The 25,735-nt window shown below is 36.5% G+C and overlaps 1 protein-coding gene across 1 annotated transcript in view; it reads left to right on the forward strand.

The window, feature by feature from the left end:
* Nucleotides 1–25,735, forward strand: part of ctnna2 (catenin (cadherin-associated protein), alpha 2) — a 423,497-nt gene that overhangs the window by 78,680 nt on the left and 319,082 nt on the right. Inside the window, exons 3-6 of the mRNA XM_051107030.1 lie at nucleotides 3,072–3,267; nucleotides 8,943–9,109; nucleotides 10,114–10,233; nucleotides 13,508–13,774. Of these exons, the coding sequence (XP_050962987.1) occupies nucleotides 3,072–3,267; nucleotides 8,943–9,109; nucleotides 10,114–10,233; nucleotides 13,508–13,774 (750 nt within the window). The remainder of the gene's footprint in view (nucleotides 1–3,071; nucleotides 3,268–8,942; nucleotides 9,110–10,113; nucleotides 10,234–13,507; nucleotides 13,775–25,735) is intronic.

Below are 25,735 nucleotides of genomic sequence, written 5' to 3' on the forward strand. Positions count from 1 at the left end.
GAAATAAACAGTTGTGAGAAATAAAGTCAGAATTGCAAGAAAAAACTTTATAGTTTGTATCTTTATATTTTTCTCACAATTCCGAGTTCATATCTCGCAATTCTTTCTGTCTCCGAATAAACTCACAATTGTGAGTTATAAAGTCATTTAAAGGAAAAAGAAAAGACTGATGTGTTCTCAGAATTGCGAGTTTATATCTTACAATTCTGACTTAAAAACTCACAATTGTGTGTTAAAGTCAGAATTGTGAGAAATAAACTCGCAATTTTGAAAAAAGTCACAATCGCGGGATATAAACTCAGAATTGAAATATCAGAATTGTGAATTTATATCTCGCAATTCTGATGTTATTTCTCAGAAATACAACTTTACTTCTCACAGTTGCAACTTTATTCATAAGTTTGTCTTGCAGTTCTGAGAAAATTCAGAATTGTGAGTTTATATCTCACAATTTTGATGCTTTTTCTCAGAATTGTGAGTTTATATCATGCAATTTGGAGAAAGGTCAGAATTGCAAGTTTATGTCGCACAATTCTTACTTTATAACTCTCAGTTGTGAGTTTATATCACAATTGCGAATTGCGAGAAAAAAGTCAGAATTGTGAAATAAAAAGTTGCAATTACCTTTTTTACATTTTTTATTCAGGTGCGGAAACATTCCATAGGAGGGTTATCCTCTATAGTGTTATGGCTAAATAAAATCCCTGGGCACAAAAGTATAGACTTCATTTCCGTGTGTTACACAAAACAAGGACGGAGGAGATGTTCACACAGAAATCCAATCTTGACTGTCTTTCTATTGGCACCATTTTTTACACTTTTCTTGTCATAATACTATTAAAAACTTCCCCACTGTCCTTGTGAAATGACTGTAGTGGGAGTGTTGTGGCGTTTTATTGTTCTTACGTTATTATAGAACAGAGAATACCAGATCTGGGGTTCATTTATAAATGTTAGTGCTCCATTTGTCTCGCTGACGCTGTTATTGACACTGACAGTGTTATTCAAGAGAAGGTAAGTCTCCTTGGGGATTGGCTGTGTGGTTATGAGTGATACTAGTGTCAGGAAATTCCTTCACTGAACTTTTTTTTTAAGTTTTAAATCTGATACAGCAGGGTTCAAGGATTAAAGGGATTACTCGATAATAATGATTCATTATTTACTATTCTGTCATTATTCATTATTTATTAGTTGTTCCAGGCCTGTATGTACTTTTATGTATTTATTTTTTATTTTTCCTGTGTATCACAAGAAGTGAATGTTTGAAAGATTTTTTTTTTTTTTTTTTTTATAAATTTGATGCAACTGAGGACTAGGGTTGTCAAGACCATAAAAAGCATCAGAACATTTTTTAAATATTTTTATTTACTGGATTTTTCTGATTTTCTGAGCTGACTAGTCAAATCATTTGATTTATGTACAAATCGTTTTGATTTTTGTAAAAAAAAAAAAAAAAATTGCCCAACTTGCCTAAAATAACTATTTTTTGAGCATCATTTCTCTTCATAAAAATAATAATAATAAATATATTTTCATTTCATTGTGAAACTAAAACAGCCAGTAGCAGCGGCCAGTGACTTAAGCAGCAGCCAGTGATCTTAATGACTGAGTCATTCAGTCATTATTCAACTGATTCATTCAAACAGCTGATTCATTCAGAAAGGAATTGGCCTCTGAATCATTGGCTCACTTGATTCTTTCAAAACTGCGATTCATTCAGTACCGAAACCGCTAAGTGACTGGTGTCTTGGGCAAGTGATTCACAAGCTGTCATAGTTTCATAATTTCCAGAATCTTTCATAGTTTCTTTACGCCAAGGGCTTGACGGGGTTTGTTTTGTGATAATGACCATCTTGACTATATTTATCCCTAATGTATCTTCTGAACTTTCTGAACATTGTTTGGTGGAGAGTGTTTGATTGATACCATTTCTTTCATTTCTGTAATAAAGCTTAATCCAACATTTGCTGGCAGTATTAACCATACATTATCTTTGCCTTGCAAAGTCATTTCAATCTTTTGTCCCAATATCATTTTTTCATTACCCCTGTCTAAGCTTAATTTATTTAAGATCACTATGTTCTCTTTTAAAAGTCAACTATGGTTTCTTTTGATTAAACTTCTCTTAATGTAATCCAGTGTTATTCTGTGCATCGCTTTGGGAATAACTGTGATGAATGTTCAGGCAAATGGGGTCTTGAGCTTTATCAGCTGTATAGGCTGAGTTTGGACAAGGAACTCGAGTTAGTCCTTTGTTGTACTATGGTAATTGCTTAGCGTGGGTGTCCTTGAAAATACATTACCCTGGGAGTACAGTCCCAGCAGAGCCCTACTGCAGAAAGTGAAAACCAGCACTGTTTTATGGGCCCTTTGAGAGCTTAAAGCTTGACTATTGAATGAGTCACTATATATCACATAAAATGTTTCTTAACAGCGCAGGCTTTATTAGGAATGTGTAGATCTAATCATGTAGACAAATGCCCAGAAATGTCTGCAATACAAATAATCACTTTTGTCAAGGCAATGTTATTTTCACCCTGTCCAAATGCATCCTTGTTTGAGGATGTTCATTATGTAGTGTCTTGACGCTCAAGACTTTAGACAAAGTCAGACTTGCAATTTAGACCTTCTGTTCTTTCTTTCTATGTCTTGACTTACATCTATCCAATTAAATTAAAATGTATTTTATATATAAACCATTCAAAGGTTTAGATTTGATACTTGAGTTTGTGTTGTGAAGATAATTCCTGTTTGACTCACTTGGGGTCTGTTCACACAAGCATGTCCTTGCGGTTGACTGCATTTTTTAATTATTGGTCTATGTGCGTATACCGTAGATGGATGTCTTTGATTGTTGTGTGTGGCCCCTTACCTGTTCATAATTCTGAAAGCAACAAACAAACCCAGCAGTTTTTCCAACCCATTGGTTTAGAAATAAACAAACTTCGACTCAGTCGTGCTTGTGTGCGTCCTGCATTTTTATTAAATGACCTATGTTGCTAGTCTTGCTTTATATTTATGCAGCTTAAGTCTTTACATACATCTTCAACTATGACTCTTCTCGTCCACAGGTGACCACCCTGGTCAACACCAGCAACAAAGGTCCGTCCAGTAAGAAAAAGGGCCGCTCCAAGAAAGCTCATGTGCTGGCTGTGTCCGTGGAGCAGGCGACCCAGAACTTTCTAGAAAAGGGTGAGCAGATTGCTAAGGACAGCCAGGACCTGAAGGAGGAGCTTATCGCAGCTGTAGAGGACGTTCGCAAGCAAGGTGAGCAGCTTGTTATCACCCTGAGGTACTGTCCCAAGCAAAATCTGCTGCTTATTTGTTCCAATGTCCCATCAAGCAACCAAACATGGATCTGTAGTATACCTCCAAGGGTATCTTTTTTTTAACTTCAAAGAGAGAAAACTTTAGGGTCATGTGGGAACCAGTGAGACACATTATTTGTCACATTAACAAGACATTAACATGCCAGTTTGCTGTGGGCTTTAGCGTTTCGCTCATGTGCTGCAGTTTGCTAAAGTTTTCCTTTTTCACCTATAAGTCCTGCCTATTATATACAGCCCTTATCTGGCAGCACATTACATACACTCTCTTTCTCTTACCAAGTTTTCTCTCCTTTCCTTTCTTTTATGATCGTTCCCATACACAGTGTCCCTTCCAACACTTCATTGGTCTGGACTGAAGTTAGTGTTTGCTCAGCCAAATTACCTCTATGAAAATGGCAAACTGTTATTGATGGCGTTTCACAGAGCATTTATCATTCCATAAACACAGCCGAAGAGCAATTATGAGGTTGTGGAGAAGAGAAAAAAAGCCACTTTTAAACCTCAAAAGCTAAAATGTATTAGCTGCCATTGTATCATATTAATAATAATCTGTTTTTTTCTTTTTTTGTGGTTCATTTTGAGCACTCTTTGATGAGGTAATGAATGTGAAATCTTTGTTTAATTTGTTTAGTTTGGTGGTGGATTACATTACTTGCTAATATAATAATAATTAATGGGAGTCTGGGGTGACTCTCTGTCTCTTTCTGGGACTCTAAATATGAACTAATTCAGTGGAAAACAGAACAAAATTAGTGTATGAGCACCAAACAACATTTTTTACAGGTCTCACAGTCATGAGGATCCTGGAAAAGTTGGAAAATTTTCAAGTAAGGGTTTCCAGGCCTGTAAAAGTCATTATATATATATATATATATATATATATATTTATATCAATGAGTTTTTAGAGTTATTTGTGTTGAAAATACACAAGCGTTCTCAGATCTGCTGTGATGGGACTGCAGCCCTGACAGATGGAGACTGAGCCAAGCCCTGGCTGCAGGGGCAGAATGAAGTGTGTTAAAATAGTCCGTGTGGACCATTAGCAAGCTGACCTTTAGCTGGGATGAGGTTAATGAACACAGGTTCGACATAATGGTCCGAGTGGCTTTCCACTCCCACGGCTGACCGTCTGTTACTCTGTGTGAAACAAAGGTTAAAGAACAAAGAAAATGCTTAAAATAGAAATTAGAAACCGATCTTTTGATCTAAATGTCACTTGTGTCCCATAGCTATTGATTTATTCATTTAATGACAATGAAAAATAACTTAGCGCAACTTTCAAACAAAAGACAATTAAGCTACAGCACTCAATTATCAGAGCAAACAAGCAGCGACTACCAGGGTTCAAGCGCTTAAGGTGTTTAAGCATATACGGAAAAAGACATTACATATTAATTAGCAAGGCTGTACCCACCTAAATCAATGATTAAAAACATTTTTGGCAAATCAAGGTCATTCACCATTGAAATATTATGCTTTTTAATGTTTATGACTGTTATAGCTCCAGCTGTTGTCGAATCCCTTTAAGACTTTGTATGCTTGTTTTACACTAGTCAACATTTGAAGTAGATTAAAACCTTTTATCAAAGTTGTCCTAAAACCAATACAATACCTGTTCTTGTCTTAGGACAACTTTGATAAACTTTTTGTTCCACTTCAAATCACCTGTTGCATGTGCTGAGCCGGTGAAATTTTGAGTTTTTTACATCTTCTCAATCATTTAACAAATGATTTGATTGACAGCACTTCTTCTAGAGGCAAAGTTGTCTGGAATGAGTTCTGTCATATGATACAAATATTATGTATATGTGCGAAAAAAACATGCAATGTACAATCGTTTACAGCCTTGAAAAATGCGATATCGCCCCCAGTGGTCAATTTCTTTCAAATCTCTCTCAGACCTTTGGGCCGTGAGTTTCGTTCCGATCTGCCTCTGTTAACCTTCTCTAACAGGTGCTCAAAATTCGTTGGCCAATGGCGGCCATGTTTTTTGAGATATGCAAATGTCCATGTAAACACTTGTGGCACTTCGGACCAAGACTGTGCACACCAATTTTCATGTTGATAGGACAAATGGTTGCACAGTTATAGCCATTTTTAAGTTTTTCCCTCTTATAGCACCATCGTGGGGCAAAGCTTCGCCATTTTTTCCCTGTGACCTCAGATTGAGCTTTTACATAAGTGTTCTGAGTTTGGCGGAGATTCAGGAGTTATAGGCATTTTACTAAAAGTAGCTCTGTCCCTTTCAATCGTTTTGGCACCCCTTTGTGACGGTGAGTCAAAAGTTCAACTTTTTTTTTTTGATAATTATTGATATTCACTCTTCAGAGAATCTTTTTGTGCTGGTTTGGTTCCGTTCGGGTGAAAAACCTAGGACTAGTTCGCAAAAGTAGTTTTTTCAAAAAATCCAAAATACCTATACCAGGCTCACAGGAACCAGGCTCATGTGTTTTGTCTGGCATGAGCCAAGGATTCCAATGACATAAGACACAAGCTTGCGACTGACGGTTTAGGAGTTATGAGCGATTTCATACTTTTGTTCACTGTAGTGCCCCTGTCAGGCCAATTAGGGCGAGCCTCGGTCACTTTGTCGGCTTTGAGAGTACTACTATCCCTCCAAGTTTCAAGTCTCTACGACTTACGGTGTGGTCGGCACAATCAGTTTTACGCGGAGATCGCTGATCCGTGACCATTCTAACAATTACAATAGGGTTTCAGCGCTATGCTTGAACCCCTAATAAGCAGACATAACAGATCAATGAAGCACAGTAATTTTTTACAGTTGCTCGCTGCTCTTCTAATTTGACTGTATTTAAAATAATTTGGCAATGTGTAATCCTCCCACATTAGTTCTTCAAAGCAAAATTGCATATTAAGACTTTTCAGAGAAATGTAAGTGTAATTTGTCCAGTCCAACTGCTGGTTTGTTTATGTTATTTAATAATAAACTTTATTATATAATATTTATCTTAGAGTTACAAAAGGTCAAGTATGGAGTCAAAAGACAATACAGAAGACGCACTGCAGAATGAAAACAAGACTCCAGGCAGTTGTTTTCCAACAAGGTTGCATTAATGAGAACTGAGGGTCATCTGAGGTATCAATAGGCTATTCATCTAATGCTAACCTGTTTATGCCTGTTAAGTTGTTCTACCAAGGTCCTTAAAACTTCCAGTTTATCTCAACATTTTATCAGTCACTATGTTGTGCTTTGTTTTGTTTTGTTTTGGCACAAACACACTATACTGGTGGCCTCCTGAACATTTTCTCAGTAGTCTTAATTCGCTACCAAGCTGAAGTATCCCAATGGAAGCAGTTGAGTCATCAGTTTCTCATCATTTAACAAAGCTAATGATTGTTTAAAATGGAAACAAAACATTGACCATTTTCACATCCTCTCTCAGGTCAAGAATAATTAGCATTAATATCTCTGTCTGACTCTTATTACTTGCAGTACCTTTTTTTAGAGAGCGCAAGTATGTGTGTAAAACCTTCGAATTCTTATTTATCAGGCAGCATCTGGAAGTAGGCAGGCTGTCAACATTGCGTCTACAAAGTTGATGTCTACTCCATCTGGTTTATTTAAGTCAGCATAGATGAATTCGCTGCCCTTAATACCACACAGTCCTGTCTGTGTGGTTCAGTAGTTGGTAGAAAGAATAACAAATTATTTCTGACAGAGTGATAAGAAGGAATTTAGTTTACTGTATAAATGCTTTTTTTAACTTATGATTCAGTTTCGCTGGAGAAATCAGCATTGTACTCATAAAATATTGACTTGGTTATCTCTAACACTCACTTTCATTTATTCTAGGTCATCGGATGTGATATTACTGTCTGGTGCTTTGAATGCAGGTCTAAAACAGGTTTTCTTTGAAGCTTTTGATCTGATTTGAAGATTATTTCAAACACGATCAAACAATAATGGAAATATAAGGATTGTTTCAATCAGCTTGGATGAAAATCTGTCTGAATATGTCTGTCCTTTTGACTTGGTTAAATTGTACTGGGGAAAAAGAAGAGCTATTGGATGGAAATAAGATTATAACCTTCTGTGGTAATCCGTGAAGGTAGAGCTGCCACAACATGCACAGAGTTAGAGGACAGTGCTGACATTTCCCCTGGAAAGTGAAGGGGCAGCAGTGAGGCACTGTTAAGAATTGCTGACATTCTGTCGTTTCAGTTCAGTGTGTGAGAGAAACTAGCAGAACACGCACGTACACTAAAGTACAGCCATATTTATTATGTGCGTGCAAGTGTTCACCCACACTGTAAAAAATAAAAAACACAATTTGTTGAGTCAGCTTAAAATAATTTGTTACCCTGCTGCCCTAAAATTTTAAAGTTCAGTCAGCTAAAATAAGTTTATTCAACTTGAAATATTAAGTTTTACTAAGTAACAACTTAGATATTTGTGTTTGCTAAACCTAACAGATGGGTAAGTAACCCAGCTTTTTTTGAGTTGACTGAAGTTAAAATTTTAAGGCAGCCAGGTTACAAATTATTTTAAGTTGACTCAACAAATTGTTTTTTACAGTGCATACAGAGCCAGTACAGGCTTAAAAACCAAAAAACTAATTCTTGTTTTCTCTTTCCCCAGACTCTAGAAAGTCAGTTTGCCACAATCTTTCTTCTCTGTATATCATTCTCAGATTCAATGACATTTGCTAATGTCTCAGCCGGGCTTTTTGTAAGCTTTCATTAATCAACTCTGTCCCGCCTGCGGCTCCTGTTCAGATAGAAAGGTGGGAGTCCACTTACTGTAGGGTCATTAATAGATTCTAACAATGAACCTTGAGACAAATTGCTCATTTTTACTTGAGCAAGCATGTCACAGTAACACTCTTACAGTCTGAATTTGGTTTTTGGGCTTTTTCATCCTCCTAAGTAATATACAGACATATATAAAAATGATACTTTTGACAAATAGAGTACTAAATAAAAAGAGGTGCATGGTTGTCTAACCCTGTTGAAAAAAACAGCATATGCTGGTTAGGTATGTTTTGAAGTTGGTCACGAGCTGGTTATGAGCTGGTCCTGAGTTGCTTAGGAGCAGCACATGACCAGCTTAAACCGGTTAATAACCAACTAAGGACCAGCTTAAACCAGCTGTCATGCTTTAAAACATACCTAACCAGCATACAGTATGCTGGTTTTTCAACATGGAAAGGTATTAACAGAAAATGCATACATCACTCCTGTGACAATCTATAAATGTCTTTATTCTCATTTTATATTGGCTTTGTTTTCCACATATTGATCTCTACTTTTTTTGTGGTTGATGTTCTGAAAAGCAGGAATTTAGTATTTCATTGACAATACAGTTTGACATAAACTGGCATATTGTTTTCCAAACACCAGCAGTCCTCTGTCCACTGTTTTTCTGAAGTGTGCCTTTTCACTAATGAACACTCTTGGCAATCTTGTCTGTACTCGCAGTTTATTTCACTGGTAAACAGATGCACAGCTATTAATAAACCATTGACATGTCCATGCAGCTTTATTTGGTTCCCGAATTAAAAATGCTAGAGATGCACAAGGGATTTGCTGTGTGGTGGAACTCTAAACATATGTTGTTTGCTTTTGTCTTGGTTGTTTTGTGTCTCTGTGCAGGTGACACGATGCGCGTGGCCTCCTCAGAGTTCGCCGATGACCCCTGCTCCTCTGTGAAACGGGGCACCATGGTCCGTGCCGCCCGCGCCCTCCTGTCTGCCGTCACTCGCCTCCTCATCCTGGCTGACATGGCTGACGTCATGAGGCTCCTGGCTCATCTCAAGATCGTATGTTTGCTACTTATTCATTTCTCAGTGGCCATTTTTTCTGCAGTAGCAAGTTTTTTTTTTTTATTAATTTAATTAATTAATTAATAAATAGACAATTTATTTAGTAATAATAATTTTCTTACATTTAAAATCTTTAAAATATTTTTTTTTGTTTTATTTTATTTTATTACCTCCCTACTCTCGCCAGACCAAGCCAGACCTGCCTCTCAGTTGTTTCGATGTCCAAGGAGATTCATTTCAAGGGCACAGGAAGTTATATTTATTACAGTACAAAGAAACTGTCTTTATCTTGAGTCGTGCTGTTTATTTGCATAGTACATATTGTTGAAGCGACAACCTCCTGGCATACGTTTGCAACAGACTATTAAAATGCATAAATAACATTCTCAAATATCACTTCTCTTGCCTCCGGTCATCAATTAGGCTCCATATTTTGCATTTGTATTTATGGGGTAGATAAGGCTGTTTTCAGATTGGCTGAATTTAGTCTTTTTGCTCTTGAATCTTAATTTTCACACCCATAATCCTTTGCTTCTAGTTGCACTATTCTGTTTTCTTTCAATTTTTGTTCCCCACTGGCACTAAGGCAGCAAACACAATTCTTCCTTTTTTTTTTTAAAGTTTAGGTTGTTTAAACCACTTTTTTGTTTACCCAGCGGCCTCTCTGTTATATAATCACTAAACAAATTTGAGAACTAAGATCTGTGAAACTTAATGGTTGTGAAAGGAAAACTTTTAGAGTGTAGGATGTGGCTGAGAAACTTTTAGATGTGTCACAAGGGACAAAACACCTCCTTGTTCTTCCGCTAGTCTCATTATGGAGAGTGAAAACTGTCAGAAATATATGTGCCCCAGGAGAACCAGTAATAAACACTACAAAAGTTAAACGTCACTCAACCACATCAGTTAAAGTGCTTTATGGAACTTTTCTACTACCTTTCATTTTATAGATATTATTTAAACAGTAGGATGTTTGTGTGTATGTGTGTGTTGATTTACAGGTGGAAGAAGCTCTAGAAGCTGTTAAGAATGCCACCAATGAGCAGGACTTGGCCAACCGCTTTAAGGAGTTTGGGAAGGAGATGGTCAAACTCAACTATGTTGCTGCTCGCAGACAGCAGGTATTATTAAATATCACAATTTTATTTATCTGTTGATCTATACATAAAAAATAAGGTACAACAGACCATGTTGTATTGTGAATAAGTCACAGCTGAAGGGACGGGAAGCAAAGTGCTTACGACTCCTTTAGCTGTGACAAAACAGCTTAGTCTCTTACTGCTTTTATAAAACGGTCACCAAACAATACAGTCAGGTACGGTTCCAGTTGTGTTTCCACCTGAGCCTGGTATGGCACAGCACGATTACAAACCGTTCTCGGCCTTGGCTTCTGTTTATTTTATTTCTTGCACCAAGAGTTGTGTCCTTTTTTTTCTGTTATTTAACGAAGTAGCCCCAAAAACAAAAATATCTGATCATCGTCCATATCGCTGTTTATATTACAATTGCTTTACCAAGGCAACGACTGACGCATTTGTGTTTACATTCCAAAGAGTTCCGTTTTATCAGCACCACAGTAGAAAATGAAACCATATCCGTGCTGACTGGCCCGGATCGGCACGGAATGGAACGGTTAAGCAAAGAGAACGGTTCGGCCCGATAGTGGAAAAGCGGCTTAATATTCCCTCCACTCTTCGGAAACTGTGGACTTCCACTCCAGGGTTGCCAGGTCTGTGTAACAAAACCTGCCCAATTGATATTCAAAATAAGCCCAATTGCATTCTTTAAAAAAAGACCATGGCAGCAGTATAAAAGTAACCCAATTCTTTGAAAACCAGAGACTTGGCAACACTGTTCCACTCAGACGTGCACACATCAAGGTTTCTCCTGTCTGAAAAGAGTTTGGCCTGAAGGTGAATGTCACCAGCAGGAGTCACTCATGCCTTAACATAAATAAAGTTGATTCTATGTAGACATGTGCATGCATATGTTTATTAAATCATTTTATAAAATAAAATAAAAATTATTATAATGATTTGGTTATCTTTGTAAGAATGTTTATGACTATACAGAGTTTTAGCCATATGGTGAAACTCACAAAACTTTGAATGCATGAAGGGTTTTTGACTTTTTTTTTCGCACGTGCGTGATTATGGGATGGATAATTGCTTAGCAACTATCAGTTAAATTTGAAAATTAATTTAATGTAATGAAAATTTTCCTTAAGGGCCCATAAATTCATAAGACCATTTAATCTGCTGCTTTAATGTAGTTTTCGATTCTTGCCAACCTGTACGTATTTTGCGTAGCAGGTATGCATTTTGACATCAAAGTACACTGACTGGTAGGATTTGCGACTACGTAAAAAGACGGCGGTGGCGCGCACGAACGTACGTCAGGGACGAGGCAGCAGCAGAAAGCAACAACCAAAATAATATTAATAACTGTTTTAGTGCAGAAAATAGTTTACAACGCGTCAACGGCAATAAAACTTTGTCAGCTAAGCTGCCTCAGCGGTCCAAAAATCTGTGTTTGTCTGACAGAATTTGTCAGCGTCAAAATGACGGTCACTCAAATAAAAAAGGCGGGCTTTATTAACTCTTCACACAGGAGCCGAGTGACCGGTGTTAACGGTCAAAGAGAGCGACTACAATTATGTAAGTACGTTAGTTAGCTGTAACTATACATTTAATACGTGAAAACTGTTTCATGATAGGAATGTAAACTGTTGCATTTAACCTTTTTGAGCTGAAAATATGTACGTGATTCATAATGACTTTGAACCAAGTGTGTTTTGAGGTTGTGGTTAGAACAGTCATTTAGCTTCTATCTATCTATCTATCTATCTATCTATCTATCTATCTATCTATCTATCTATCTATCTATCTATCTATGTATAGTCAGGACAGTTTGACGTTATGTACGACAAGAGTAACATGCATTAGATCGATACATCCATAGATTAACATACATGAGAGTGAAAATATCAAAAGCGGGACGTGCTTTATGTTAAGAATAGTTATTAAATACTATAAGCCACGGACAACTCAATGCTGTATCCGCGTCAGCTATCATAGTTCAAATTTCACAGCTTTTTGCACTCAGAGCCGTTGAAAAAGAAATACTTGTAGCAAACTTAGGTCTCGTTTTGCCGCCACGCGGTCACGTGGTTCATGTATCGCTCAAATGTGACCCTGGACCACAAAACCAGTCATAAGTGTCAATTTTTCAAAATTGAGATTTATACATAATCTATCTGAAAGCTGAATAAATAAGCTTTCCATTGATGTATGGTTTGTTATGATAGGACAATATTTGGCCGAGATACAACTATTTGAAAATCTGAAATTTGAAGGTGCAAAAAATCAAAATACTGAGAAAATCACCTTTAAAGTTGTCCAAATGAAGTTCTTAACAATGCATATTACTAATCAAAAAATTAAGATTTGATATATTTGCAGTAGGAATTTTACAAAATATCTTCATGGAACATGATCTTTACTTAATATCCTAATGATTTTTGGCATAAAAGAAAAATCATTAATTTTGACCTATACAATGTATTTTTGGCTATTGCTACAAATATACCCCAGCGACTTAAGACTGGTTTTGTGGTCCAGGGTCACAAATAGCTCCAAACAAACCGGCGCTGTCATCCTATTTGAGTAGGTTTAAGCGGGACAAATAGCAGCATCTAGTATATTTGCGTCATTTTCCGGTAAATATTAACGTATGATGTTGTTACACTGACTGTTTTTCTTTGTTTAATTTTGGAGGGAATGGGGATTGCTCACATTATTCAGAATACATATACAGTAGTCCTGCATTAATGAATTTTTTTTTTTTTCGTTCTACTATTGTCATAATTACTTATCCTAATGTTATCTTATGTTGTTCATAGTATGCACAATAAATGGATCAGTAAATGCCAGCAACTGTTCAATATAAACCCCCCAAAATAAGCTTTGTCAGTAATAAAACTGCAGAATACTGTATACAAGGCAACCAGTTGCACTTGTATATCCAGGGAGTGGGTAGATACATTTTTCATTGAAACTCATTCTGGGTTTAATAATTGGTTTATCTAAAGACACTTTTATGAACACAAATGACTATACTTAATTTAAGGTAAATGTAAATGCTAGTGAATGGTTGCTTAAGTTATCTAACTACTATTAGAATTTAACTAGCTATTACCTAATGAAAAAATGGTCAAATGCACACATTATTATTATTGAAAAAAGCCCTGTGTGCTGACTATTTACATAAAACACAGACAGTTATGTTTGAAATATTATAAACATTTGGGAGAAAATATGATGTATCAGTATATTAGATCTGTGCATTTGTAAAGGTGACAGATCTAATATAGATATTTGTTTATGTGTGTGCTAGGAGCTGAAGGACCCTCAGTGCAGGGACGAGATGGCGGCGGCTCGAGGGGCTCTTAAGAAGAACGCCACTATGCTCTATACTGCCTCCCAGGCCTTCCTGCGCCATCCCGACGTGGCTGCTACACGTGCCAACCGCGACTACGTCTTCAAACAGGTCCAAGAGGCCATTGGGGGCATCTCCAGCTCTGCCCAGGCCACTTCACCCACTGATGAGAAGCACGGGCACGCTGGCATCGGCGAGCTGGCCGCCGCTCTCAACGAGTTTGATGTGAGTACACTCAGGGTTCAAATATTGTTTATTGCAGCATGTTTAGTGTGCAGTCACACCATCTGCAAATTGATGCAATTGGTTCATTGTTTTTCAATGTTTCAAACTTTCTCCTTTTGAAGTTTACAGTGTCAACTTTTGAGGAAGCCGTTTATAAATATTTGTAGTCTCTGGAAGGTGTAAACACTGGCTGTTTGGCGCCATAGTCTGATAAAAAGGAAATCCTGTCCCAAACTCACGTCATTGGCAAAACAAAACTGAATAAATCTAGACGGAGAATATATGTTTAAAAATGTATACTTCCAAGCACTAGAATCTGTAAATGCAACTTTTTGACAGTAACCATATTGTATCACAATTTTAAAATCAGTAGGTCCTTCACTCCACATCTCACTACTTTATTTATATGCTCTATTTTTCCCTTTAAAACCTTTTAAGTAGCCCTTCAAAAGACAATCTTAAAAAAGCATTAATGAGAAACCATTACAGAACTATTAACTTCCTGGGAGAGACTATATTTGGAATATTAGGCTGCCATCTAGTGGTTATGAAGGTAATCATAAGGACTGCTGTTTACAATGTTACAGCAATTTTTGAAAGTGTGTAGGTGCTGTTGTTTGTTTTGAGATTAATCATAATGTTTTGAATAGTATTTGTCTGCCCTCTGTGTATCTTCACCAAGACTTTTTTCAAAATGATATGATTAAATAGTGATTGACAAAAGGTGCTGGATATTACAGGTGCATATTTGACACACTAAATGGTCAAAAGTATGTGTATAAATGGTATCAAATCTATTTGTACACCTAAATGAGATGAAGACTCATAACATTAGTAGTTTAGAATAAGCTGTTTTGCTGTTTATGTTGCCTGGAGGCAATGCTGTGCAGCATTGGAAAGACATTCATCAAGAGAGATTTTAATTAATAAACGTAACTAAAAAACAACTGCATTTCAATTTAGCACAATGGTGCATCTAGACAACAAAAGCTGAAGCATTTCCTCATGTGATATATTAAAGATGTTTATTCAATATGAAACGTAAATTGGATTTTTTATTTTTTATTTTTTTTCTGAGAGGAGTTCTTCAGAGAGCACATCACCTGGTGTACTACTAGGACATAGTGCGACCAAGAAATTGCCTTGTTGGTTAATTCTAAAGCATCCCTTAACTTTGGACAATTTCATTGTCATTTTATTTGCATTGTGTTTACAAAATATTGCAAAATTTTAAGGAACATTTGAACTAATGTGAATTACTAGATGGGGTAGTTGAGAACACAGTTATACTTTCTAAAAACATTTTTGTCTGAGCTGAGTTCTCTGTATAGCAGTGACACTCAGTGGCTGTTTTTGGGTCAGTGTTGTTTTTATTATTATTTTATGTACTATTATTGCATTTATTAATATTTAGATTTAGCTTTTTATATTTGCAGTTTTCATTTTAATTTTATTTTAAGTTTTAGTAATTGTATGTTTTATACAATACAATTTTATGAAAAAAAAAAACCTTAGTATTTAGTTACCAATGCAACATTTCTAATTTGTTTTTTACGTTTAAGTTTTACATATAATCTTAAGATTTTATTTCTTTAATTTAATTTAATTTAATTTAATTTAAAATTAGTCTTCCCATTACAAGGTGATATTTGACTCCTTAAAGAGATTTACAGGGGAGTTTTGTTTTTACCTTTGTAATGGCATTTTTCTGACTTTATCAATTAAAAAAAAAGAGAAGAAAAAAACTACAGAGGTGGCACAGAAGAACACAAAAGTAGCTTGTAGGTGTATTTTCATATGTTTAATGAGGCTCAGAGGTGGCATGAGTGCATTCAAATTCCTAAATTCATGTTGAGGTTAACGTTTTAAATATAACATTTTCAAAATAAATATTAAATGATTTAAATAACTGAAAAGGTACTTCAAAATTAAACTAAAACTGCCAGTAGGTGGCGGCATATTATTGATTTAATTAATGAATCATTCATTCATTTGATTCATTCGAACGGCTGATTCATTCTGGAATGAAGCAAGTGACTGTCTTCTTAAATGGCTAATTGAATCATCGACTAACTAGATTCGTTTAAAAATGCACGTTCATTAATAAACAAAACACTGCTGTGTTTGAATGGAGATGTGCAGTGGCTCAGTTGTGACTTGTTTCAACTTATTTTTGAGGAAGAAATAGAGCAAAATCAGGCAATAGTGTTATAGTCAGACAATGTAAGTCACTTAATATTAACTTCTTGTTTATTAACTGTTGTATTAAATCAATATTTAATTTACAAACTCTCTTAAACATCATTAAAAGCTGTCACTCATCTTAGTTCATTGCAATCTCACAAAGTTCCATTATAATCAACAAAGCTCTCTACACTGCACAATGAATCTCTTATTTACACGCTCTCTACACTTTATTTATGGAAGGATTCGTCTGATATGTCTGTGATACATTACTGAAAGTTGCAAAAACACATAGAAACCTTTGAAGCTCCCCTCAGGGCAAACACAAATATGCTGATCGGGTCACTCACACTGGTGCTCCTAAATATTTTTTTCATAGTCGTGCAAAGTAGTTTTCAGTTGCAATTGGGTATGAGTAATATTTTTTATTTTTTACTTTTAAATGTAGAAAATTTAACAGACAACGATGTAGGTAAAACAGTAAGCCTGAAGCCATATTCAATATATTATTGTAACTTGTCAACACCTGTCAACTGTTGGTAACTATAACTATAAGGTAACTTAAGCTTTAGATAACTTGAGTAATTTGAAGACCAGTGTTCTAAAATACTTTTATTTTAGTACAATATGATGGAGTGTAGTATAAAGAGCTATACTGTGTCTCTGTCTAAACACTGCTTTGCTTATGTTGATTGTAAATAGATATATATTTTATTCACTAAATATTAGTGTCATAGCTTAACTAAATTACAGTGTGATTAACACTACATTATTTACCACATATCTGTGAAATCTGTTAGCTTAGCTCAACACTGTTAGCTTAGTTGGCTTAGCTCAACATTACCATAAGTAAACCACCTAATGGCTGGCAATCTGTGACTTCTGGCTGAGCCAGTGGCATTTGGAACATACCTACCTGTTTGACAAAGGAAGACAGGGGACAATGGAAAGTTGGTGGTCTTTGGAAAGCCTGTTCCATTGTTTGTGTGATTTTGTTACAAAATTCCTCAAAATGTACAAAAATGGATTTTCCTGTGTTCTTAAATCTCCTCTCCATCTCACCATTTCTTCCCTATACTCAGTTTACTTGTAGCTTTTTTGAGGTCACTGTTTCTTGATAGTCAGTGTAAGGAGGTTTTCTCACACCTGTTGGACAGCATTAGACTGTTTTTGTCAATGATACATTTGATTTCTGGAAGAGGAATCACAGCTGGAGATGCGAGACGGGTGTGAAGTGTGGAGACGTCCCGCTAATGAATCTCTGTCTCCCAAACCTCCTGCATTTCTCATGAAGCTCAGGCACACAGCTCACCAGCATTCACACTCTCATTTATCAGAGTGAATATGCATGTGGGTAGATACATCCTGACAGAAATTAAACATCTGTTTGAAAATTCTGTGTGAAAATTTGTGTCATCTTCTGGGGAATGTTCTGCTTTGATATTCAGTCTGACCTGTTTTGAAGTTAGCTGTGTGTGTGTAAAGGGTCAGGTTTTACCTGTGTTAGGGCACACTGCAATCTGTGGCACGCTGTGGAAATGCAGAAACCTGGAAATAACTACTACTGTATGTCTGATCATTCATATTTGCATGATGGCGACAGGCTGGAAGATACTGGCATTTTCTTTGTAGTTTCTACAAAACATTCACTGTAAATAATAGCCTACTACTCATGTTATACTTTGTCAATTTCATTATGACATCTAATACGTAATGTCTCCATTTCCAGTTTTCTTATTTTATATTATATCCAAAATATATAGGACATGTTTAAGACAGGTTTGTATAATATATTTACCATTGCAGTGCCTAGTCCCAAAATCTTCCTTTGTAAGTGTGTAACTGTTAACTTGATTTTCGCTTGTTTTTACAGACTGGGGGATGATTCCAAATTACTTTCTGTGGTAATTGACAGCACCTCGGATTTTGTCGATAGAGCTTAGCTGGTATTGAACCCAGGACATTGCTTTAAAGTCTTACAGAAAAGACAAAACGGCTGAGTAAATGAAGATAAAGAACTTGTAATTCTTGTTTGTTGATCCAAAGCTTAAAATACTGTGATCTTATTGGGTTTCTAAACAGCGTGTTACAAAATTTGACTTGGAACTTGGATCAGAGAGTAAGTTGGCGATTTTTGCAGTTCATGCAGCCTTTATAGCTTTTGTGGAAATGACTTGTGGGGCTATTGGGATGTTTATCAAATCTGTCGTGTGGAAGTTTACAGGTCTGAGGGACAAAGAGAGACATTAGCTCTGTGCCAAATCCAAGTGATTTAAGGCATTATAAATGTATTCTTCAGTAAAGGCAATCCCTGAAAGCATTTCAACAAGCTCGGTGGAAAAACACACACACACAAATCTGGAGGCAGTTGTAATTATAATTATAAATAAATGTTAAATGTTATTATTATTATTATTATTATTAAATACATTACTGTTAAAAAGTCTCTTATGCTCACCAAGGCTGCATTAAAAAAATACAATTTAAAAGAATTGTTTTCTATTATAACATATTTTAAAATGTAATTTATTGTCATGATAGTAAAGCTGCATTTTCAGCAGACATTACATTACTCCAGTCTGCAGTGATCCTTCAGAAACCTTTTGCTGCTTATTTCGACAGTAAGTCTAAAATAACAGCATTTATTTGTTTATGTAGGTGGGTATGTATGTACAGTTGAAGTCAAAAAGTTTACATACACCTTGCAGAATCTGCAAAATGTTAATTATTTTAACAAAATAAGTGGGATCATAAAAGTGCATGTTATTTTTTATTTAGTACTGACCTAATTAAAATATTTCACATAGAAGACGTTTACATATAGTCCACAAGTGAAAATAATAACTGAATTCATAAAAATTACCCCATTCAAAAGTTTACATACACTTGATTCTTAATACTGTGTTGTTACCGGAATGATCCACAGCTGTGTATTTTTTGTTTAGTGATAGTTGTTCATGAGTCCCTTGTTTGTCCTGAACAGTTAAACTGTCTGCCTGCTGAAAATCCTTCAGGTCCCACAAATTCTTTGGTCTTTCAGAATTTTTGTGTATTTGAACTCTTTCCAACAATGACTGCATGATTTTGAGATCCATCTTTTCACACTGAGGACAACTGAGGGATTCATATGCAACTAAATGCATTCCTTGTATGAACTATAGGCTCACTGATGCTTCAGAAGGAATCACAATTCATTAAGTGCCAGGGGTGAAAACGTTTTAACAGAATGTGTACAGTTTTCTTATTTTTCATTTGGTGCTGCCCTTCAGAAGATACTTACATGTTTCCCAGAAGGTAAAATAAGTTAAATTTACCCTGATCCTCAAATTCAAAAAGTTTTCACCCCCTGGCTCTTAATGCATCGGGTTTCCTTCTGATGCATCAGTGAGCGTTTGAACCTTCGTAATAGTTGCATATGAGTCCCTCAGTTGTCCTTAGTGCAAAAAATCATACAGTCATTGTTGAAAAGGGTTCAAATACACAAAAATGCTTAATTATAAATCAAGTGTATGTAAACTTGAACAGGGTCAACTATTTTTTTCTCTTGTGGACTATATGTAAACGACTTTTATGTGAGCTATCTTACTCAGGTAAGTACTAAATAAAACATGTATTTTGAATGATCCGTCTTATTTTGGTAAAATAACATTTTTTAGATTCTGCAAGGCGTATGTAAACTTTTGTCTTTAACTGTATTTATTGCTGTCACTTTTGATCAATTTAATGTCTTTGCTGAGTGAAAGTATTATTTGTATTTATTTATTTATTTATTTATTTTTTAAAAAGGGAAATGAAGTTCACCGTGAGCCTTTCAAAGTTATTCTCTTACAAATGCAGTCAAACACATAGCAGCCTGCTCAGTCAACATTAAGGCTTTACATCAGGCTCATGGACAAGCATTGAGAGTTATTGCAGCAGCCTTTATAGTGTACCATCCACACACACACACACATTCATGGCTGATGTTTTCCTCAGAGTATTTCTTTTTCAGTTTTGACCTGCAGGATGTCGTCTCTGAGCAAATTGAACAGAGCATCAAAGAAACTGTCTATCCCCCATACGGCCATTTGTTTACCAGCGTGCTTCGGTTTTAAAAACAAATCAGTGTCTTGAGCATGTAGGCTTCTCTCCATTAAAGTGCCTGTTTTCTTTTCTCATTAGTGCAGAAGAGAGGAGATAGAATGCATTTCGATTGATATTGCTGCTGCTGATATTATTTACTTTTAAGATGATTGTATACGCAGTAATATTCACTTCAGAGGCCTATTGTGATGTCATGTTGTCATGCTGAGGCTTATTAGAAGTGTTTACTGGTTTTACAAGGTATCTTATGGAGTGACGCAGTTGTGTCTGGCCAGCACACACCATTGGTCAAACTGTGCACGTCACACAGTAAACAGTAGGGGGCAGTGTTGCACCACACCAGAAATCGCTCTCCGCCTGAAAACAAGTGTGATTCATGTTGTTTCTTTCACATCGTCTTTGGTTTGGTAGTCACACACCAGACTTGCTGAAGTCTTTCATTGCACTCAAAGCTCTTTATTGATACTGTATCTCAGTGAGGATTGGTATTGGTTGAGTGTGTGGTGACCTTCTCAGTGACCATCTTATCTACTCAAAGGAACCCACTGTGAAAATACCCATCATCAGCACTCCTCTGTTCTGCAGTATTCTTGTAATATTTTTCCTCCCTTCCTGCTTTTCTTTGTTACTTTGTTCCTTGAACCATTGTTTCCTCCCTCATTTCCTTCCTTTCTTCTTTTGTTCCATTCTTTCCTTCATTGCTTTCCTCCCTTTTGATTCAGTGGTTTCTTCCTCCTTCCTTAGTTCTTTCCTCCTCATTTCAGTCCCTTATTTATTTCCTTTCTTTTCTTTCCTCTTCCTTTGTTCCTTTTTCTTCCCTGCTTTGTTCCTGTTATATCCTCCAGTTCTTCCTTCCTGTTTTCCCTGCTTCATTGTTTTTATTTCCTTCTTCCTTTATTGTTTGCGTGCTTTCATAATCTTTCTTTCTTTCTTTCTTTCTTTCTTTCTTTCTTTCTTTCTTTCTTTCTTTCTTTCTTTCTTTCTTTCTTTCTTTCTTTCTTTCTTCCTTCCTTCCTTCCTTCCTTCCTTCCTTCCTTTCTTTATTTCTTTCTTTCTTTTATCATCTAATTTTCCTTTTTTCCTTCATTTCTTCCTTAATTCTATTAGTCCTTCCCTAATTTTACTATTCCTTTTCTACTTTGTTGTTTCCTTACCTCATTTCTTTCCTTAATTACTTCATTCTTTTATTTACTTTCGGCCTTCCTTCCATCCCTTCCTTATTTTCTTTCCTTTCTTCAATCCATTGGTTTAAATTCCTGTTTTTCTTATTCCTCTCTTTATTCTGTTCTTTATTAATTTTGCTCCCCTCCCTTCTTGTGTTTTTTTTTGCTTCCTTGCTCTCTCCCTTTTTTCTTTTCTTTGCTGTTTTCAAAAATTCCCTTCTCATACCTGCCCACAATCATTTCAGGTTGCTGATGGAAGTGTTCTGGGAAAAGACCCCCCTCTGGCTTGAACACACACACACACACACATACTCTCTCTCGCACACACAAACGCAAAGTGTCTGTAGCAAAGAAGTTGTCATCTTTTATTATTTTTGCAATGTGTCTTTGCCCCTCTGGATTTTAGAATAGAGATTAGGTGTAGTTATTATGTGTGCACACACGTGTGTGTGTGTGTAGTGTGTTGTCAGTTCATGACCTTGCCTCGTACTTTCATATAAGTGGTTATTGTAGCTCAGGGCTGCCAGGAAATAATCTCTTTGTCAGTGATGTCTCATTTCATGACCCAGTCACATCTTCTACTATGTCACTTCCTGTGTCAAAATGATGGAGAATCCAAAATGGAGAGAACCCCCTGCTATTAGATTAATCTGTAGTACAAAAGTACCTGTCAAATTAGCGTGCACACCTGACAGACCACCAGTGGGGCATGTCAGATGCGCTTCCTGTCCTCCTTAAATCATCTTGTGTCAGCACAGTGACATGGAATAAATAATCTTTACGGAAAGGCCAGTACACAACCTAGACCAAACACACTCGCACACACCTGTTACGGTGTTGAGTGGATATCTGGTTGAAAAAGAGAATGCATGTTTATAAAAAATTCTGGAAGAACTGCCAAAAATGGAGAAATAATGAGATTATACATGTGTTCAACTGGTCAACTGGATGTTGTAGTTTTCATGTTTAAACAGTTATTGCTAGTGTACACAGGGAGCAGGGATGGCTAATATATGGATATGTATTCGTTGCAGTTGAATAGAGCGAAATTGCTGTATCAATCTATTCTCTTCATTCCTGGCTGTCTTTACAGGCACACCCTTTATCTTGCCCAGCCTCTGCTTTTCCTATCCTTTATTTCCTTTTTTCTCTCTTTTTGGATCTTGAGAGGGGACTTAGAATGATTTAGGATTACTAGGGAGCTTTTTTATGGCTTATTTTGAACATAGTTTCATTGCATATTGTAGTCATCTGGAGTCAGAAATGGATGGAGGATATTCATACAAACAGCCACACAACAAAATCCCACTTTTTGATCTCTGAAAGTTTCAAATGTATGCCTGTTTTGGGCCGGAGTTTGTAGACTTTAGGATTAGAGTGGATTAAACAGACACAGCAGTGGGTTTACTAGTGCATGCCTAGTTTCTCAGACCTGGGCTTTTGGTCCTCTTATTCCTGCAGAGGAGCCAAACCCTTTCACAGAGGTTACCCAAAATCAATATCTGTCTCTCTTTCTGTGTGTTGAACGTATTTAGTTATTTATAGGCCAAAGAGCAAAACCCCTTAATCTCAGCTAGTGTCGTTCTCTGAATAACAGACATTAGAGTTGCACTGAAGTTGAGTTTAGTTGAGTTGTTTTTACATAGCTGTCTAAGACAGACTGTTCTTTAATTATTAAAACATCTCAGTCTTAAATGGCATGTTCAAAGACCACCCACAGTGTTTCTTATTTAAGGAATTAACTAAAGATGTAAGATAAATGTTTTAACCACAAAAAAAAAAAAAAAAAAGAAAAAAATAATAAAATAAAGAGTTGAGAACAGTTGGGGTGAGAAAAATGTACTTAATTCAAGATATATATTCTCTGAAAACAATTCTTGTGCTACTTTGCTTCCCACATATATCTGTCTTGTTTGCAGGGCAGAAATGGCAAGTGTGTTGTTCTCAAACTATCAAGCTGTATTCAGATTGGCTGGCTGCCATGTAGTTCCATCTTATTTGACAAATACTCAAGTAAAAAAAAAAAAAAAAGTCAATTTTAACAGGAGTTTTTTTTTTCCATAAAAAAAAATATCTCTTTCAGCATTTCCGGTGCGTATTGTCCTTCAAATGTGCAAAGAACTCCTGAAGTGGAAGTGATTTTGGGTGGAAAGACTCTGCTGAGGCTGAGTATTGTTAATAAGAGGTTTGGATGCTGACCCCCACCAGCAGCCGTCTTTTAAAGCTGCCTGGTCTCACGCTGTTCTTATGCAGTACAGCAGAGAGGGTCTTTTAAAAGGTTTTGCTGTCTAAAACCGGCTCTTCAAGCGATATTCAAAAGGAATGGTGCTACTTTGCGCAAAGAATGCATTCGATTCCTTATACATACTACTTCTGGTCAGGATGCAGCAGAATATTATGTACAGTGTAAACAATCATACCTTTCCCCCCAATTTTTTTTATAAGAGAGGTTTGGTCTATAGAAGTGCCTTCAAAATGTGACTTACATATTCAAAAGTAAGAGGTCTGTAAGAATGTTTGTAAAGAAATTAATGCATTAATTTAGCAAAGTAGCACTGATTAAAGAGTAAAGAATTTTCGCTTGCTACAGAAGAACAGCGTATGAAATGTTTTTTGAGCACCAAATCAGCGTATTAAAATAATCTGAAGGATTATGTAACACTGAAGACAGGTGTAATAGTTGCTGAAAATTCAGCTTTGCCATCCCAGGAATAAATTACATATCAAAACGTATTAAAAAAGAAAACAAGTATTTTAAATTGTAATAATATGTCACGCTATTACTACGTTTACTCTATTTTTGATCAAATAAATGCAGCCTTGGTGAGCATAAAAAACTTATTTCAAAACCATTTCAGCTTTTGAATGGTAGCGCATATAAAAGACAACAGCTGTTTCTGCTCTACATTATGAAGCAGTTCACTCATCCATAGGCCTGAAATGTATTTGAGTGATTTTGAACTCTTAAATCACACTTGAAACTGGCTGAGGCTGAATTTTGGCTGTCCTCACAGTGTCACTTGTGTAAAATCAGCACGTCTTGTTCTTTGAGTATGTAATTCTTTTCAGAGTGGACATTGTAACCTTGAGTGTGTGGGACACTCATTAGGATTCATCGGATACCACTACATTCTTAAGGCCTTCATGTGATGCTGTGCTAGTCAGTGCACCTTTTGGGTTGGCTTTCACATCTTCCCCTTCATGCTGCTTTGCCTTGAAGTCAAGGTCATTTGTTCAGGGATTACAGGAAGCCAGTGTACCCACTCATATGTTTCTGGAACAGCCATTGAGCTGAGACCAGTACGAGCCTAGGCCAATGCTAAACCTTCCTGAACCGAGTGAGGAGAAGAGATTGGACAGGGATATTGAGCTGACTGCTTGGTTCTTGCCAAATGCAAATGCAGCTTCTTTTCCTGGCAGCGTGTCCAAGGCTTCTTTGTGAAAGTTTCCCATGTCTCTTCACCAACCCAGGTACAGAAACCTCGTTCGGGAATATGTACGCAGCCCCCCGGGATGCTATACAAAGCCTGGAAAAGAGATTATGAGCACCACAGCCCAATTTTATCCACTTTTTGCAAAGATTTTTGCTTAAATCACTACAGTAATGCAAAATATCATGCACCCTGCGCTCACAGCGGAAATCAAAATGTTTGTTGCAGAATATTTAACTAAAAGCTATAGAAGCCAAGGCCTTTTTTGAGGTCCATGTTGTACAATATCAGAGCTGATTTATGTTTTTTAGCTGGCTATCTTTTTGGTAAAAGAGGGAGCGTATTATTGCATTCTATATGGATTGGCAGTATATATGTCATTCACCACACTTCTGAAGTGTTATATATGGCGTGTCATCTTATCGTGTAGCGTAACATGAAATGACCTCATCTCCTCTTGAATTATTTCAGTCATATAAATCGCACTTCCGTGGCCTTCCATATCTCTTTTCGGAAGAAATATCAATCTTGTTTATTGAGGTATGTCCAGCATATTGATTGCTATTGATTTGACATGCTTCAACTGCCTACACGTTTGATATAAGTTCGGGCCATCAGTAAATTCACTCTCAGAATGAAGGTGTTCTAGAAGACTTGTGGGACTGAACATTCCAACACTCTTGTTTGTAGTGAGGGTGTGAGACCAATATCCTCCCAGACTATATCTGTCGACCTGCCTATCTGTCTGCCTGTGTCTAGGTGACACATTTTAACATGTAAGTTGTATGTGTGTGTGTGTGTCTGAATGTGGGCATTGTCTTTGGGCTAACACTAGTTTTATTGCTTTTCCTTCACAATGTCAGCGAGCAAGGCCACATCATCAAGTTGTCATTCCCCAAGCAACACTCATCTCGCGAGTTCACAAACAACACATCCTTCTTTTCCACATTGCTGTCAAACTCACCTCAATACACAGAGGAACCCATGTTGGATGTTGTCCTTCTTTCTTCTGATGTCACAAATTTTATTTGGCCTAATAGACATTTTTAACATCATCTTACTGTAGGAATCCCCAGGCATTCAGTGCAAGGTTGGCCAAA

This window comes from Labeo rohita, chromosome 1, assembly GCF_022985175.1.
Source record: "Labeo rohita strain BAU-BD-2019 chromosome 1, IGBB_LRoh.1.0, whole genome shotgun sequence".
NCBI lineage: Eukaryota > Metazoa > Chordata > Actinopteri > Cypriniformes > Cyprinidae > Labeo > Labeo rohita.